Source organism: Orcinus orca, chromosome 4 (genome assembly GCF_937001465.1).
Source record: "Orcinus orca chromosome 4, mOrcOrc1.1, whole genome shotgun sequence".
Taxonomy (NCBI): Eukaryota; Metazoa; Chordata; class Mammalia; order Artiodactyla; family Delphinidae; genus Orcinus; species Orcinus orca.
Genome location: NC_064562.1, coordinates 9632181 through 9652128, shown reverse-complemented (window position 1 = coordinate 9652128; position 19948 = coordinate 9632181). Strand labels below are relative to the sequence as shown.

Here is a 19948-nt window from a genome sequence, read left to right as displayed (position 1 = left end):
TGCCATGAACCTATTTACTGTCAGATTACTGTATAGTGAGTGCATGGGTCCCTTCCACGGCTACGTGAACCAAGTGAAGCGGGATTCTGGCGAGGCTCAGCATTCTCCAGTTATGTTGACCAGTGTCTTGAACCAAATTTTGATGTGCTTCAAACCCCTGGGCCACTAAGTTCCTCAATTCTTCTATCTTGTTTATCTTCCTCTCATCATTCAGGCTTTAAAACTTGGGCTCCAGTCAACAATTATTTGGTTTCTCCTGCCTCTCGCCTCATTAGGACTTCAGATAAACAGCCCTCCCCATCAGCCTGGGCATGACACCTTGGTAGGAACCTTCAGAGCTGACTGCCCAGAATGCTCTTGTGGGCGTCAATAAGAACAGGTCCCTCGTTTCTAAAGTCTGCCTCTGGGCTTTGTAGTTGAGTGCTGTCCTGGGTTTCCTACTACCTCTCTAACTACTCCTTCCATCCTTCCCTTTCTGTCTGTTTCTTTTTATCTTTTTAATACAAGTCTCAGCAAGCTTCACTAAGAGTTCTCTTTCTCTTCTGTTTGCCTAGAAGATCTTACTTACTGGCACTGTGATCAACCAACTCCTTGGCCATTGTCCATCATCTCCAAGGGTCTGCCTCACATTCCATCCAGAGATCCCAATAATAAGTTAAACTTGCTTTTGATTTTCCTATTTCTGCTCATTTACACTAGCAAGTCCGCCTTTGCCACGGTCAGGACCTGCTCATAAAGGGCCTTGACAACCTTGCCTTGTTCAGAGGCTATAGTTTGATTGGATTTGTCTTGAAGTTTGCCTTCTTACCTCTTTGTCATCTCCTGCAGGCAGAATCATTTTCTATTGATTTCCTCATAATGAAGATTTGAAGGAAAATAGGTACAGAGGGAGACAACAACTAGAGAGTCTGGCTTATAAAATAGTTTCTGTGTTTTCCATTAGAGTCCCATGCTGGGGAGCATACCTCTCCTCTCTGAGGCCCACCCTCAGGTTCTGACTTCTCTGTGAACTTAACTCTTCCCCTCATGGCTGATATTAGGAAAAGTCCCTCCCTTCTAGACAGATGCCAGCCCTCACCTACAAAGTTAGTCATTATTCTGTGGGCAAATGATCTGAGGTACCGCACAGTGAAAACCCTACAGATGCCCACAAAGGGTGAAGTGAAGGATGCCGAGAACTGGAACCAATATACTGGAAAGTCTACGACTAAAACTAGAGCCAAAAGGTAGGATAAGTACCTGTTGCACCTGCTGCTTGCTGACTGCAGTCACAGCCCCAATTCTTCACCCCTCCCTGACCCAGGTCTCTTGTGTGTGACTTTGCAGCTCCCCTCATTAAAGAGGCTGAGTATATTTTGGCAGCCCTTGACCTGAGTTCAGCCATGTGACTTGCTTTGACTAAAGCAATGTTTGTCATGTGACTGGGCTTCCTGTCTTGTACCTCTGACAATGCTGTGAGAACACGTCTGCGGGTCCCAGGAAGAAGATGGAAGACGTAGGAACCAGGGCCCCGGGCCAAACTGCCGCAGCCGGGCCTAGCCTAGATCAGCCAATCCGTAGCTAACTCGCAGACATGTACACAAGTATAGACAAAACCTGCAAAGCCACCCAGATGAGCTCAACTTAGATTAGCAGAGCCTCAGCTGAATCGCAGATCTATACAATTATTATTTTAAGTCACTGTGCTTGGGATGGTTCATTAAGCAGCATTTCTGTAGCCATAGGTAACTAATAGTTAACTCATAACCCCCGGGTTCAGTTAAACACCCCATAGCTTTTCTCTGAAGGGGAAGCAAGGAATCCTGGAAACCATTAGGCTGATAACTCTAGTTGCAAACACAGGCTCTTCCTGTGCTACGTTATATAAACGTTTCCCTCCCACATTGGTAAAAATATCCAAGGAGGCTTTTTACTGCATCACTAATGTTTTCCGGAGGTCAGTGACTTCAGCTTGGCTCAACTGACGCAGAGCATCTTCAACTAGGTGACTCTGTCTGACTCCAAGTGTAAATGGAGGGGATTCATCCTTTCCTCGCAGAATTATTTGCCCAAAATCCATGCAGTCTATCCCTTCTGATTCCTAGAAAAAGAAATATTTTAGGAATCCTCATAGGAATACTAGGAATTGTTTAATATTTCAAATAAACATATTTTATATAGCACACATGTATGCCTACCATTGCTATATACACTCATATTGTAATTATTTAAGGAAAAGAACATCGTATCTATATTATGGGAGATAAAGAGATGGCAGGATCTGTGGCATCTAGGAACTGTATATAGGGGATTACTCACCATGGATGTACAGCTAAGTAGTCTCAGATCACTTATCATAGGAAACATAATCCTTACAGGCAACAGTGGTATTAAACATGCTGAAGCATTCATCCGGTGTCATCCACTTCGCAGTCTTGCCACCATAATCCTCAAAAATATAAGGGCAGTGGAGGAGCTCAGACGTGTCAGCTGTAGCAAGAAGACTAGAGGAAAGGCTTTCCCAGAGAAAATCCACTCCGCTACTTCAAATACCTGTGATCCATCTACTGAATTTGCATGGGAACTCCCTAAAAAGATGTCACTGATGGCCTCATTTTGTAGCTAGCATTCTTCTTGGCCACGCAGTACAGTACTTCCATGTAGCTTTTCTGAATTCTCAACATTTCCTTACCAATTTAGTCCCATAATCTTGCTTCTGCTGAACTCCCTTGGATTAGAAATCAGGTGCTGGACTTGCTATCCTTGCTTTGACCTCAACACTCCTCTAGGGCGTCTGCTTTATCCCAAGGACAGTAAAGGAGTATTTAGGATTTATAAACCAATGCAACCCTCTTGGGGCCTGTCCTGCAATAGTGACAGCAAGACAGGTGGATAACAGCTGTGCTATCCCAGGTTTCCAGGCTGAGTGTGGTTGCCCATATAAGCCCTCTACCAGCATCTGAGACAAGTGTGCCTGTGGCTCTAGGCTAGGGAAAGCCCTGGCCCAGACCTCTGCCACCACTAAGTACTGGGAATGTGATATATGATGCTCCTAGATTCTTCTGCTTGTTCTTTAAAATGTTTGTTGTAAAGAAATTCCAAGTTTGCAGGGAAATGGAAAAGTGCCATTTCTGGTCCTTCCTGGTGGTGGGTCTTCTCTTCCTTTGGTCCGGGAGTCTGCAGCTCTGGGATGCGTCGTGATTCTGACTGCCGAGCAACGTGTCCTGTGGCTCTGAGTGACAGGGAGTGTCCAGCAAAGCCCTCCACTGACTATAGCAGGGAGAGGTGTATGTGGCCTGTTGTAGGCCCCTCTTCTGTCACCTAGCCAAGAACTGGACTGGAAACCTGCAGCTTAACCTATTTTCCAGTTCCTCTACTCCCATTCTCCATGTACTGGTTTCCCCTCTCTACATTTATGCATTTGAATTGGTAATACAGTTCGGAGCTTACAATTTTGACTACATCCATCATCTCTCCCTTGGAAGACAGGATTCTGGCGTATGCTTTCTAACTTCACCCTTGACAACTACAACTAGAGTTTTCTTGTCCTCAAGTCTTCCCTAATGCTTCATAATATGCAACCTGCCTGGGTCCACTGTCCACTCAACCCTCATTAACACAGTAGATAGGTTAGATAGAGCGCTGCTGTAGAAGAAAGTACCAAGTAGGGAAGGACTTGTTTAAAGGACACTTACGGGGCAGTTAGGCTTCTCAAGGAAAGACAATCTATTTTCTCTCATTACCAGGGATGTTAGGAAAATTTTTAAAAGGGGTAGCTGGGAAACAAAAGAGGAGATGATTCAGTCAAAGCTCCTTGTAAACATGCTGATGACAGACACTAATAACCTCAACTAAAGGAAGAGTCCTCATCTACAGAACGCTTTTAGCAGGATGGACCTTGTCCATCTAGGTTGCTTATTATAAAGAAACATGGAATTTATAGATTTATGGGGCATGGCTCACTGGAAAATGTCATGTAAGCTATATAATTAATAGGGTATATAAAGGAAATGTTTGATAACTGAAATGGCTCAATTTGTACATGGGATGTCCCAGACCTCTCCACGTCTCACCGTGTGAGTCTTTAAAGTACGAATATCATAGATAAACAGATACAAACCTTTCCTGAGGAATGGCCTAGAAAACAAGCCTCAGCAATAAAGAAAATGTTTGGGAAATCTTCAGCATAATGTCTGGGGGTAGGGGCTGGGATGAGGATTATAGATACATAACTGAAAGCTCAGGCTGATGGCGATAAGAGACATAAAACAGCATGCAAATGTGTCGAACAATACAGCTACGAGAGAAGCAGCAGAGGGGAGAGTAAGTGGGAAGCAGAATAAACTCACTGAATAAAGAAGATGTGGCACATATATACAATGGAATATTACTCAGCCAAAAAAAGAAACGAAATTGAGCTACCTGTAATGAGGTGGATGGACCTAGAGTCTGTCATACAGAGTGAAGTAAGTCAGAAAGAGAAAGACAAATACCGTATGCTAACACATATATATGGAATTTAAGGGAAAAAAATGTCATGAAGAACCTAGGGGTAAGACAGGAATAAAGACACAGACCTACTAGAGAATGGACTTGAGGATATGGGGAGGGGGAAGGGTAGGCTGGGGTGAAGGGAGAGAGTGGCAAGGACATATATACACTACCAAACGTAAGGTAGATAGCTAGTGGGAAGCAGCCGCATAGCACAGGGAGATCAGCTCGGTGCTTTGTGACCGCCTGGAGGGGTGGGATAGGGAGGGTGGGAGGGAGGGAGACGCAAGAGGGAAGAGATATGGGGACATATGTATATGTATAACTGATTCACTTTGTTAAAAAGCAGAAACTAACACACCATTGTAAAGCAATTATACTCCAATAAAGATGTAAAACAAACAAAAGCATAAACTCACTGAATGACTCACAGGCACTATCCGGGAAGAAAAGATACCACTTGCAGCTTACAAATCAAGCTCCAAGACTCTTAAGCAAATACGAAAATCGAAAGACTAACACTAAGAACAGAGTAGTAACTAAAACTAGATTGAGGAAGAGAATGAAGGGAGTGGGAAAGAACAGTTACTAGATAATTTCAGTATTCCTCATAGTAGAAGAACAATGAATATTAGCTAAAGAGTATGAGGATTCAGGGACTTCCCTGGTGGTCCAGCGGTTAAGAATCCACCTCCCAATGCCGGGGACGCGGGTTCGAGTCCTCTTCGGGGAACTGGGATTCCCACATGCCGCGGGGCATCTAAGCCTGCATGCTGCAACTACTGAGCCCATGCACCACAACTAGAGAGCCCACGTGCTGCAACTACAGAGCCCATGCACTCTGGAGCCCGCGCCACAACTACAGAGCCCACCTGCTCTGCAGCCTGCACGCCACAACTTGAGAGAAGCCCGCAGGCCACAACTAGACAGAAGCCCACGCGCTGCAACGAAGAGCCCACATGCCGCAACTAAGACCTGACGCGGCCATAACTAAATAAATAAATAAAAAGAGTATAGGATTCAGGCATTATGTAATAATAAGAAACATAATTAAAATTAAACTGAAATGTCATGATTAAGCCGTCACATCTGGAAAAGATCACAAAGCTTAGCAACACTGCATCGGTGAGAGTGTGTGAAAGAGGCTTTTCATACGTTGCTGGTGGCAACATAAGTTGGTACAACCACTACATACAGTCATTTGGCAACATTTAATTATTAAAGGAAAAAGATTAAGCATCATTCTACCTTCATATATGACTGATATTTTTCAGGGTAACTAAATGGCCCTGATTGACAAGGAAAAGTTCTTTACAGAATTCCAGTTAATAATTTTGGAAGGAATGATAAGATCAGAAATATCACCATTTTTCAAACTTTAACAATGCAATGGATGAAATTATTCATTAAAGGTTGGTGGAATGCATGTATCTTTTCAAATTCAACTATATTCACAGAAGTGGAATTTCTGGGTCATATGGCAATCTCCCAATTCATCCCAACCCCACCTTTCTCCCTTGGTATCCATATGTTTGTTCTCTACCTCTGTGTCTTTTTTTTGCTTTGTAAATAAGATCGTCTATACCACTTTTTTCAGATTCCACATATATGCATTAATATACGATATTTCTTTTTCTCTTTCTGAGTACTTCACTCTGTATGACAGTCTCTAGGTCCATCCATGTCTCTACAAATGACCCAATTTCAGTCCTTTTTATGGCTGAGTAATACTCCATTGTACATATGTACCACATCTTCTTCATCCATTCCTCTGTTGATGGACATTTACGTTGCTTCCATGCCCTGGCTACTGTGAATAGTGCTGCAATGAACACTGGGGTGCATGTGTCTTTTTGAATTCTGGTTTTCTCTGGATATATGCCCAATAGTGGGACTGCTGGGTCATATGGTAGTTCTATTTTTAGTTTTTTAAGGAATCTCCATACTGTTCTCCATAATGGCTGTATCAATTTACACTCCCACCAACAACGCATGAGGGTTCCCTTTTCTCCACAGCCTCTCCAGCATTTACTGTTTGTAGATTTTTTTGATTATGGTCATTCTGACTGGTGTGAGATGATACCTCATTGTAGTTTTGATTTGCATTTCTCTAATAATTAGTGACATTGAGCAGCTTTTCATGTGTTTGTCAGCCATCTGTATGTCTTCTTTGGAGAAATGTCTATTTAGGTCTTCCAACCATTTTTTGATTGGGTTTTCTTTTTTTTGATATTGAGCTGCATGAGCTGTTTGCATATTTTGGAGATTAATCCTTTGTCAGTTGTTTTGTTTGCAAATATTTTCTCCCATTCTGAGGGCTGTCTTTTCATCTTGTTTATGGTTTCCTTTGCTGTGCAAAAGCTTTTAAGTTTAATTAGGTCCCATTTGTTTATTTTTGTTTTTATTCTCATTACTCTAGGAGGTGGGTCAAAAAATATCTTGCTGTGATTTATGTCAAAGAGTGTTCTTCCTATGTTTTCCTCTAAGAGTTTTATAGTGTCTGGCCTTACATTTAGGTCTTTAATTCACTTTGCGTTTATTTTTGTGTATGGTGTTAGGGAGTGTTCTAATTTCATTCTTTTACATATAGTTGTCCAGTTTTCCCAGCACTACTTATTAAAGAGACTGTCTTTTCTCCATTGTATACTCTTGCCTCCTTTGTCATAAATTAACTGACCATAAGTGTGTGAGTTTATTTCTGAGCTCTCTATTTGGTTCCATTGAGCTATGTGTCTGTTTTTGTGCCAGTACCATACTGGTTTGATTACTGTAGCTTTGTAGAATAGTCTGAAGTCAGGAAGCATGATTCCTCCAGCTCTGTTCTTCTTTCTCAAGATTGTTTGGGCTATTAGGGGTCTTTTGTGTTTCCATACAAATTTTAAAATTACTTGTTTTAGTTCTGTGGAAAATGCCATTGGTATTTTGATAAGGGTTGCATTAAATCTGTAGATTGCCTTGGTTAGTATGGTCATTTTAACAATATTGATTTTCTTCCAATCCAAGAACACAGTGTATCTTTCCATCTGTTTGTGACATCTTTGATTTCTTTCATCAACGTCTTACACTTTTCAGAGTATAGGTATTTTGCTTCCTTAGGTAGGTTTATTCCTAGCTTTTTATTCTTTTTGATGTAAATGGGATTCTTCCCTTAATTTCTCTTTCTGATAGTTCGTTGTTAGTGTATAAAAATGCAACAGATTACTGTATATTAATTTTGTATCCTGCAACCTTACTGAATTCATTGATGAGCTCTAATAGTTTTTTGGTGGCATCTTTAGGATTTTCTATGTATAGCATCATGTCATGCGCGAACAGTGACAGTTTTACTTATTCCTTTCCAAAGGAATTTGGATTCCTTTTATTTCTTTTTCTTCTCTGATGCTGCTGCTGGGACTTCCAAAATGATATTGAATAAAAGTAGTGAGAGTGGGCATCCTTGCCTTGTTCCTGTTCTTAAAGAGAATGCATTCAGCTTTTCACCATTGGGTATGACGTTAGCTGTCGGTTTTTCATATATGGCCTTTATTAAGTTGAGGTGGGTTCCCTCTATGCCCACTTTCTGGAGAGTTTTTATGATAAATGGATGTCGAATTTTATCAAAAGCTCTTTCTGCATCTATTGAGATGACCAGATGGCTTTTATTCTTCAATTTGTTAATGTGGTATATCACACTGATTAATTTGTGTATACTGAAAAATCCTTGCATCCCTGGGATAAATCCCACTTGATCGTGGTGTATGATCCTTTTAATATATTGTTGGATTTGGTTTGCTAGTATTTTGTTGAGGATTTTTGCATGTATGTTCATCAGTGATATTGGCCTGTAATTTTCTTTTTTTGTGGTATCTTTGTCTGGTTTTGGTATCAAGGTGATGATGGCTTCATAGAATAAGTTCAGAAGTGTTCCTTACTCTGCAATTTTTTGGAGTAGTTTGAGAAGGACAGGTGTTAACTCTTCTCATAGCAGCATTATTTACAATTGCCAATATATGAAAGCAACCTGTGTCCATCAATGGATGAATGGATAAGAAAGATGTGGTATATATATACAAAGGAATACTAATGAGCCATAAAAAAGAACGAAATCTTGCCATTTGCAGCAACATGGATGGACTTGGAGGGCATTATGCTAAGTGAAGGAAGTCAGACAGAGAAAGACAAATACTGAATGATATCACTTATATATGGAATCTAAAAAATACAACAAACTAGTGAATAAAACAGAAAAGAAGCAGACTCACAGATAGAGAGAACAAACTAGTGGTTACCAGTGGGGAGAGGGAAGCAGGGAGGGGTAATATAGGGGTAGGGGAGTAAGGGGCACAAATCATTAGATATAAAATAAGCTACAAGCATATACTGTACAACATGGGGAATATAGCCAATAGTTTATAAGAACTATAAATAAAGTATAACCTTTAAAAATTGTGAATCATTATATTGTATGCCTGTAACTTATATAATATTGTACACCAACTGTGATTTAATTATTTATAAAAAGGTTGATGGGAAATATTACAGTGGAAGAATGTGTTCACTACCTGAACCCACTGATTAATCTCAGCAGGAACAAAAGTGAAGCAACAATAATGTACTGAAGTATGGCGAGGTGAAAAGAAATTGGGCCTGGGATTTGCTTTAAAATATTATACTTTAGCAAAAATAGTAACAATTACAAAAATAACAAAAATGATAAATGAAGAAAGTATGGCAAAATGTTAATGATGGCTGAAAATTTGTGCTGTGGTTTAATACAGCATTATCTATATTTTGTATATGTTTGAACATTTTACATAATAAAAAAGTAAGACATACATACCAGCATTTTTATATGGGAATCAGCTTGCAATAATTTAATTTTGGAGAGCAAATTAAAGACAGATGGAGGGCTTCCCTGGTGGCGCAGTGGTTGAGAGTCCACCTGCTGATGCAGGGGACACGGGTTCGTGCCCCGGTCCGGGAAGATCCCACATGCCGCAGAGCGGCTGGGCCCGTGAGCCACAGCTGCTGAGCCTGCCTGTCTGGAGCCTGTGCTCCGCAACGGGAGAGGCCACAACAGTGAGAGGCCCACACACCGCCAAAAACAAAAAACAAAAAACAAAAACAAAAAAACACAAAAGACAAATGGAAAATCACTGAAAATAATGGGACTGAGGTTTTCTGTAGGTATCTAATAATTAAAAAAAGATAACAGTTTTTATAATCGAAAGAAAAGGAAAACTTCATTCATTCCTTTACCTCACCACCTTTAATTATTTACTTCCACACTTTTTAGAATTTGTAAGAATCTATATTAACTAGAAACAAATTTCTAGGAAAATGCATTTGTTTTGTGACTGAAAGGTGTTTAAGTTTTCCATGATCATCTACTTTAGCAAATTCAGCACTGCAATGAGGAAATTTTCAAATATTAATTTATCAAAAAAGATACCTACCTAGCTACTAATGTGTTCCCCCTTTAAAGTATGAAAAACTTCAGAAAGTAAAAATGATATTCTTACCAGGTTTTTATCCCTACAGATCACTCTTCTTCTCTCTTCATAAAAGTTCAACAAAATGGATAGTTCATTTATGTTGAAAGTATTTCTGGTAGTTGACAATTAGCTTTGTTTACCTTAAAGAGAATATGACCTGTGATTTTCATTTTCTATCAATAAGTGATTTCATCTATTTTTATATATGGCTAGCATATAGATAATTAGAATAGAGCTCTATAAACCCAATACATTGGTCAATGATGAAATAGAGTTCTAGAAAACTTCCATGTTTTGATCCATAATTTCTCCAATTTTTACAAATATTGTAAAAGATGTAAAACATTGCCAGTGGAGATTAGTAAACCAATTCCCAGGGCACAGGTTCACTAGAAACAGTTTCTAGATACTGAGGATAAAAGCACAAAACAATCTAAGGTACTTTTGACAAATTCATCCCTTTCTCTATGAATTAATGAATATTAATTTAGCACACACTATTTATCAGTCATGAGACAAAACATATGCTAAAAGTTGTCGTGGTTTATACATCGCTTACTGTCTAGAAGAGTAGTCAGCAAACTCTTAAATTCAGATAGTAAATATTTTGAGCTTGGGATCATACAGTTTCTGGTGCAACTATTCAACCCTGCCATTTTGTAACACGAAACACCCTTAGACAATAAGTAAATAAGTGAGTACAGATGTGCCTCAATAAAATTTTCTGTATAAAAACAGGAGGCAGGCTTCCCTGGTGGCGCAGTAGTTGAGAGTCCGCCTGCCAATGCAGGGGATGTGGGTTCGTGCCCCGGTCCGGGAAGATCCCACATGCCGCGGAGCGGCTGGGCTGTGAGCCATAGCCGCTGAGCCTGCACGTCTGGAGCCTGTGCTCCGCAACGTGAGAGGCCCGCGTACAGAAAAAGAAAAACAAACAAACAGGAGGCTGCCCGTGGGCATAGATTGCCAACCCATGATCTAGTAGGTACAAACAAGTAATCAGGCACCTAGGATACAGTTTTGATTGGAGAAGGACTTAAGGCGCTCAAGAAGGCTTCCCAGAAGAAGCAATGCTAGAAAATCAATGTTATAAATAAGCCTCCATCACATCCAATTAATCCAAATTAATCCAAGAGATAGAAGGCAGGAAATAAGAAATCTACAAATGTAAATTAAGGAAATAAAAAGCAGATATATAGGAGAGAAGATCAACAAATTAAAAGGTTGGGTCTTACAAAAAACCTTCTTGGTAAGACTGAACCAAAAAAAAAAAAAAGATATATATAACTAATATCAAGAATGAAAAATATGATGAAACTACAAATTGTAATGTCCACTTTTTCTAAACAAAAGGAGTCCATTACCAAACATCTTTTTAAGTCTTCTCTCCAATTATTTTATGTCAAACATTTCCCTTTTACTTTTAAAAATATTTGACTCCTCAGGATTCTTATTTGTCTTCTTAAAACTCTAACTGGCCATTCACAAAAGCATCAAAAACAATGAAATACTTAGGAAAAAATTTAACCAAGGAGGTGAAAGATCTGTACACTGAAAGCTATAAGATTATGATGAAAGAAATTGAAGAAAACACAAATAAATGAAAAGATATCCAATGTTCATGGATTGGGAGAGCATTGTTAAAATGTCCATACTACCTAAAGCCATCTATAAACACAATGCAATCTCTCTCACAATTCTAATGGCATTTTTCACAAAATAGAAAAAAAAAATCCTAAAATCTGTATGAGACCACAAAAGACCCTGAATAAACAAATCAATCCTGAAAAGAAGAACAAAGCTGGAAGTATCACATGTTCTGATTTACAGCTATACTACAAAGCTATAATAATCAAAACAGTATGGTACTGGCAGAAAAACAAACAAATAGACCTATGGAACAGAAACAAGAGCCCAGAAATAAACTCTTACATATTTGATTGACTAGTATTTGACAATGGAGCCAAGAATACTCTCTGTGGAAAGAATAATCTCTTCCATAAATGCAACTGGCATAACTGGATAACCACACGCAGAAGAATGAAATTGAACCCCAATCTTACACCACTCAGAAAAATTATCTTGAAATGGATTAAAGACTTAAGCAGAAGACCTAAATCCATAAAACTCCTAGAAGAAAACATCAGGGGAAAGCTCCTTGACATTGGTCTTGGCAATGATTTTTTTGGATATGACACCAAAAGCACAAACAACAAAAACAATAATTAATAAATGAGACTACATCAAACTGAAAAGTTTCTGCACAGCAAAAGAAACAATCAACAAAATGAAAAGGCAACCTATGGAACGGGAGAAACAATTTGCAAACCATATATTTGATAAAGGATTGATATCCAAAATATATACAGAAGTCATATAACAGGGAAAAAAATCAAACAATCCAATTAAAAAATGGGCAGAGGAACTGAACAGATATTTTTTCAAAAAAGACATACAGATGGCTAACAAGTACATGAAAAGGTGCTCAACATCACGAATCATCAGGGAAGTGCAAATCAAATCCACAATATGGTATCACCTCATACCTGTTAGAATGCCTATCATTAAAAAGACAAAAGATAAGTGCTGGTGAGGATGTGGAGAAAAGGGAACCTTTGTGCACTGTTAGTGGGAATGTAAATTGGTGCAGCCACTATGGAAAACAGTATGGAGCTTCCTTAAAAAATTAAAACTAGAACTACCATATGATCCAGCAATCCCACTTTTGAGTATATATCCAAAGGAAATGAAATCACAATCTCAAAGAGATACCTACAGCCCATGTTCATTGCAGCATTATTTAGAATAGTCAAGACAGGGAAACAACCTAAGTGTCCATGGACAGATGAATGGATAAAGAAGATATGGTGTACACACACACACTGGAATATTATTCAGCCATGAGAAACAAGGAAATCCTGCCATTTGCAACAACATGGACGGAACGTGAGGACATTATGCTAAGTGAAATAAGTCAAACAGAGAAAGACAAATACAGTAGGTTATCACTTATACATGGAATCTAAAAAAGCTAAACTCAGAGAAACAGAGTAGATTGGTAGTTTCCAGAGTTGTGGGGGGGGATGGAGAAATGTTGGTCAAAGGGTACAAACTTCCAGTTATAAGATGAATAAGTTCTGTGGATCTAATGTACAGCATGGTGATTATATTGTAGTTAACAATACTGTACTATATAGTTGAAAGTTGCTAAGAGAGTAGATCTTAAGTGTTCTCACCACAGTAAAAAATGGTAACTATATGAGGTGATGGAGGTATTAGCTAAAGCTATGGTGGTAATCATTTTGTAATGTCTAAGCATTTTATAATACATAAGTGTATCAAATCAACACGTTGTACACCTTAAACTTACACAATGTTCTATATCAGTTATATCTCAGTAAAGATGGGAAGAAATACACTACTTTAGAAATATCAGTGCATTATTACTTCTGAAAAGCACTAACTTCTTTTTTTAATAAATGTATTTATTTATTTGGGGCTGTGTTGGGTCTTCGTTGCTGCGCACGGGCTTTTCTCTAGTTGCAGTGAGCAGGGGCTACTCTTCGTTGCGGTGCACGGGCTTCTCATTGAGGTGGTGTCTCTTGTGGAGCACAGGCTCTAGGCACGTGGGCTTCAGTAGTTGTGGCACGTGGGCTCAGTAGTTGTGGCTCGCGGGCTCTAGAGCCCAGGCTCAGTAGTTGTGGCGCACGGGCTTAGTTGCTCCACAGCATGTGGGATCTTCCCGGATCAGGGATCAAACCCGTGTCCCCTGCATTGGCAGGCGGATTCTAAACCACTGCGCCACCAGGGAAGTCCCAGCACTAACTTTTGTACATATTTTCTCCTATTGAGATTGATATTTTGTGGTGAAATTTGCTTTGATTGCCAATTGAGCAATTTATATTTATAAAAGCATCTTACTTTAGCTAATTATTTTTCAACTGAACAATATCAATTTAATTATTTTATTTAAAATGCTCTGGCTCCTCCCTATCCTCCAATAACCATCAGGTTTATTAGTAGCTTTAGGTTACTTCTGGATTATGTTCTATTATGAAAATGCTGAATCATTCTCCTGAGTATTTGTGCCTCTAATATATTATATATAATATGTAACATATTCCACCAGAGTTTATCCAGTTAGCAAAACAAGCAAAATTCTGAATTATTAAGGGCTAAATAAAATATTTTCGTTCTTGATGTGCAAAATAAAACAAAACAAGCCTCCAAATGACTAACAACTAAGGGATCTTGATTTAGTTAAATGGCATATACAGTCCTTTAAATGAACCCTTACCTTATACACTTCTTTCATCACTTCTAGAAGAGCTTTAACATTGTGGTGACTGAATGGTTTCAGTCCAACAAAACAGGTGAGAGGCGATGGCAGTTTTAAGCATCTGGACCAGCGTGTTGAGAGAGGATGCTTGCAAAGATGCCCAACACTGCTCTGAGGGGTGTAAAATCAGCCATGATAAATATGCACCCCCCCAAAAAACTCCCTCAGCTTCTAAGTTCTTTAATGTAAAAAATAGATCATATTTTCCATTTCTGATGGCATAATCCATAAAATATCTTTGAGAAGGATAACATCCTGGACAACATTTATTACTCACAGATCTGGAGAAAAATTTTTTTTCCCTGATTAAGTATCTTTGGAATTAAAAGCTCAAATCCAGGTTTCTGAAAAAATTTGTTGATAGTTCATATTTATGCTTGATTACTTGATTGACTTCATGATTTTCAAACTGAAACTTCCATAGTGTATCTATAAAGTCTGAAAACATACATAGGTGAATAAACAAATACAAACACATACACACACACACATACACTCAAGACATATAATGTCATCAAGGACATTTTTAATCTGTAAAAAATAAAATAATATTATCTATGTTTTCAGACTGTATGAGCACCTTGTATAGATGGATATATTTTTAAATTACCTCAGCAACAATATTTTAATATCACTGAGGTTACAAACTGAATTTTTGTACCTTTAAAAGACAATTCTCAAAAACAAATATATCAAGTGTTAAAATATATTTTCAAACTAATGTAACTAAAATAGTATGACCCAGATGCATGAAAGGGAGATTAATTTAGCAGAGACTTCACAAATGGACCCAAATACACATGAGACTTTAGTATATGATGAAGGTGGCATTGCATATGAGTGGGGAATGAAACAGATCATTTAATAAATGTGTGACAACTGGAAACTGATCTGAAAAAAATGAAGTTTAATCAAGATAAACTCCATATAGTTCAAAGATTTAAACATAAAAATGAAACAATGTGGGGGAGGGATAAATTGGGAGATTGGGATTGACTCATACACACTACTATATATAAAATAGATAACTAATAAGGACCTACTGGATAGCACAGGGAACTGTACTCAGTACTCTGAATGACCTGTATTGGAAAAGAATCTAAAAAAGAGTGGATATATGTATATATATATAACTGATTCACTTTGCTGTACAGCAGAAACTAACACAACATTATAAATCAGCTATACTCCAATAAAAATCAACTTAAAAAATGAAACAATAAAAATTCTAATAGGAGCACGGGAAATCTTTAAATTTCATCATGAGGTAAACTTTTTGAGGTAGGACCCAAATTCAGAAACCATAAAAGAAAATGTTAATATAGTAGGCTGCATAAAAATGTTTAAAAATAATTATGCATTGCAAAAATACAACAAAATAAAAAAATTTTAGTAACCTAAAGAAAAAAATTGCAACTCATACTATGGATAAAGAATTGTCGTATATGTATAGCTGATTCATTTTTCTGTATAGCAGAAACTAACACAACATTGTAAAGCAACTATACTCCAATAAAAATTAATTTAAAAAATTAAATAAATAAGTGATATGGGAAGATGTGGCAAAAAAAAAAGAATTGTCTTAGTAGTTTAAAAGCTTCTAAATAAAAAAGAAAGATACTAACAACAAATGGAAAACTAGGTAAGGGGGAGAACAGACAGTTTCTAGAATATGATGTACAAATGGAACTGAATATAGGAAAACCAGCACAACTTCATTCATAATGAGAAAATTCAAATTAAGAGATTCTTGGGGACTTCCCTGGTGGCATAGTGGTTAAGAATCCACCTGCCAATGCAAGGGACACAGGTTTGATCCCTGGTCTGGGAAGATCCCATATGCTGCGGAGCAACTAAGCCCATGTGCCACAACTACTGAGCCTGTGCTCTAGAGCCCATGAGCCACAACTACTGAGCCTGCGTGCCACAGCTACTGAAGCCCACATGCCTAAGGCCCGTGCTCCACAACAAGAGAAGCCACTGCAATGAGAAGCCCGTGCACCGCAACAAAGAGTAGCCCCTGCTTGCCGCAACTAGAGAAAGCCCACGGGCAGCAATGAAGACACAATGCAGCAAAAGAAAATAAATTTAAAAAAAAAAAAAAAGAGAGAGAGATTCTTGGGAAATCCCTGGCTGTCCAGTGATTAGGACTCCACACTTCCACTGCAGAGGGCCCAGGTTTGATCCCTGGTCGGGGAACTAAGATCCCACAAGGAGCGTGGCCTGCCCAAGAAAAAAGAGAGAGATTCTTCTTTTCAGAATGGTATAGACCAAAGTTTGGTTCACACTGTGGAGAAGTGTGTGGGCTGATGCTCTCATATTTATTGATTAAGTGTAAACTGGTACATCTTCTGTCAGAGCTATGTTGCCCAATTCCAAGGGTGACAATGTGAATGGTAACCACTTAAAGCTGGACAACATGGTGGCCCTGACTTCTGTGGAGGGTCATTTGGCAAAATCTCTCAAGATTTAAAACGCACATACAATTTGACCCAGTAATTCTGCTTTCTGGACATTTCCCTGCCCGTGTAAATTTATGTACATACAAAGAAATGCATGTTAGAACTGTTATAATAGCAAAAATTTATGTATATCCTCCCAATAGAATACTACTCAACCATTAAATGGAATGAGGCAGTCGTATAGGTCCTGTAACATGATGATCTCCAAGATATACGGTTTAGTGAAAAAAAGCAAGTTGCCAAAGAATGTATGCTACCATTTTTAAAAAGAATTATTGTTTCTATATGTTTTATAGAGAGAGAATATCTTTCAAAGGTTACACAAGAAACTCTACTCTGTAACTGCTTTCTGGGAGGGGAACTAGGTAGCTTATGATTCACCATACATTTCACCTTCACACCTTTTAAGCTTTGGACCTTGAACATTAGCTCAAAGTTGTAAAAGGATCACCCATGGCATTGAATAAAATAAAAAACAAGAACACAAAGTTAAACATTTTTTTCCTCACCTCTGGTCAAAATGTCTAAAGTTTTAAAACAACATAAAGTTTTAAAGTATGGATTTATCTTGACTGGATACTCTATGGTTATTAAATTCTGATGTCAAGGCCATGACCAAGTCTAAGAATTACACATGCTTTGTGATGATAGAGTAATGATTATAATAGCTTTGAAACCGAGCAGGACCCTGTGGGGCGCTCCCAGGTACAAAAGGCTTTCCCGTGCCTCCTGTTTCTTGATTGTAGGAAAAAGGCTTCAACCTCCGAGACCTTCCCTGGGTTCCAAAGGGCAGATTCACACTGTTACTAATTAGGAAGTAAGAGAATGCAGAAAGGAAGGAAAGCCAGTCCGGAAACAATAGTGCAGAGATGGGGCAGGGTCCTGGTTCCTCCTCGAGGGATATACAAGACAGTCTGACACATATCTCTGAGTGCTTCTACAGGAACTAAGACCCCACCCCAGGTGGAGGATGGTAACTTCAGGCTGACCATAAGCACTGGAACCCCAGACTGGTTACAACCAGAAAGCTGATGACTGAGATTCCCAGAGCACCATCCTGTTACCTCACCACCAACCAGTCAGAAGAAAGTCACACCCTCTGCAGCCCTCCCTGAAAATTTGCCTTTAGAAACTCTTCCCTGAGACCCATCAGGGAGTTCAGGTCTTCTGAGCATAAACTGCCCGTTCTCCTTGTTTGGCACTTGAAATAAACCTTCCTCTGCCCCAAACTCCAGTGCTTCAGTTTGTTTGGCCTCACTGTGCGTCAGGCACACAAACTTGGATTTGACGATAGCTTTAGGTTAATCTTTTCAATAATGCACATACCACATATTCAAACATTTGTGTAGTATTTTGCAGTCTATCTAAACTTTGCTACAACTTCTACTTTAGACAGTGACTCTCTATTGAGAATACGGATAAAGTGACATAAAGGTAATCACACTTACTCAGGACTTGTGAAGATTGGCCAGTCATGTTATGAACAGCCTCTGCGAACGGGACCACCAGAGTCATCCAGTTCTTAGGATCATGCATGACAGGACACTCTGGGAGCAGAAGGAAGACCGATAAAGTTTCTTGGTGTGGAGAACAATATGGAAGAGTGTTGAGCAGAGGATCCCTGAGACGTGTTGTTATCTGTGGTTGAAACAGGATCAGGGAGAGGCCCAGGATATATTAGACACAGAGTATTGCAAGAAAGAAGCTATGGGACCAGAGGTGTCATGTCCACTATGTTCCAAATGGAATAATCATTTAGTTTTCCCGAAACCTACTATTCAAACTCCATCACTCCTTGTTTCCCAAATGCCCCTGAAGTAGTATGTGAGAACCATCCACCCTATTTTATATTGGGGTGAATGAAAGAAATAAAGTGAAATCACACGCCGGGACCTACTGAATGAATCATAACGAACGGTTGCTCAATCAGAAGGGATCCATATCTAGATCTCTCTGACCTAAAATTCTACTGTGGCAGAGAAAATGCCATACGTTCACCTCGCCAACCCTATGTCATCTTCCTCCGGGGCTCGCGGGCAGATGGCATTGCCCAGCCTCCCCTGCAGTTAGGTGGGCCCATGCAACCGGGTTCTAGCTAACAGAATGTGAGGGAAGGCGATGTGTGACACTTCCAGGCTTGGCCCCTAAAGCCCCCCATGTGACCTTTCATACCCTCTTTCCCCATCTGCCAACCAACACAAAAGACCTACTGGAGAATTTCGTGGCCCTGGGGCCTAGAATGACAGAAAGGAGCCTGAGTCAGCCCGGAATGAACCTGGGCAGAGGGGGGGAAGGGTGGTAGAATTTGCCACCCCCAGATATGCCACTCCAACACGAGGGTTATTTTAAGCTGAAGGCAAGGGAGAAAAAGCAGACGTGGAATGAGCTCTCTGGCCTCTCCCATCTACCTGAAAACAGAACATAAATTCCCCTTGTGAAGGTGCCCTCCTGTCCCCAGCTTCCCATCCCAGGAAGGGGATAACAACCTGACTAGCAGAGATGAGCTGGCGCTGAGGAAGGCTCTACACCGCAAACCTCACTAACTAGCCCTTAGCCACCATTGCTTTCTTCATGTATTTTCCTTCCCACCATTTGCCAACCCAGAAGCTCAAAGTCCATATCTTTTGTCTTCTCGCTTCTCTACAAAATTACTGTTCTTCACTAAGATGCTTTAGAAGCCCAAGTTCTAACCAGTCCTTAAAGTTACTCATCACTGAGTATTTCCATGTATAAGTGGGATGCACATGTTAATAAACCTGTTTTTCTCTTGTTCTTCTGTATTTTCTCAGTGTAATCTGTGAGGCCCCAGCCAATGAAACTAAGGTAAGGAGAGCAAAAGTAATTTTTTTCCTTCCCTACAGGTGCCTCCTATAGCAACCCTCTTTGGACTTTGGTGTGAGGAAAAAAAAAAAAATCTTCACTGTGTGAATCGGCCATTGAGATTTGGAAGTTGTCTGGAGAAGCTTATGTTTGGAGGAGGTAATCAAGAGGATGTTGACCCTCAAGCTGGACCTGGGCAATCACATGGTCCTCACCCACTCCCGTCTGTTTGGAATGCCTGCTCTGCCCACTGTTCCCATAGTGGGAGCTGTTCCAAGGATGCAGCCTTGAGAGAGTAAGGTGTTGCCGAGACTATGTGGACAGTATACGTGACTGAACCCAGCAGTTAATGCCTCTATATGAACTTCAGGATTCGGGCGGGCGGG

The 19948-nt window shown here is 39.5% G+C and overlaps 1 protein-coding gene across 1 annotated transcript in view; it reads right to left on the bottom strand.

Moving 5' to 3' along the window:
- Positions 1-19948, bottom strand: part of LOC101283563 (probable E3 ubiquitin-protein ligase HERC6) — a 45339-nt gene that overhangs the window by 6240 nt on the left and 19151 nt on the right. The window contains 9 exon segments of the mRNA XM_049709343.1: positions 748-750; positions 1922-2080; positions 9290-9364; positions 9593-9640; positions 9972-10054; positions 10057-10084; positions 14239-14284; positions 14286-14391; positions 18191-18380. Of these exon segments, the coding sequence (XP_049565300.1) occupies positions 748-750; positions 1922-2080; positions 9290-9364; positions 9593-9640; positions 9972-10054; positions 10057-10084; positions 14239-14284; positions 14286-14391; positions 18191-18380 (738 nt within the window).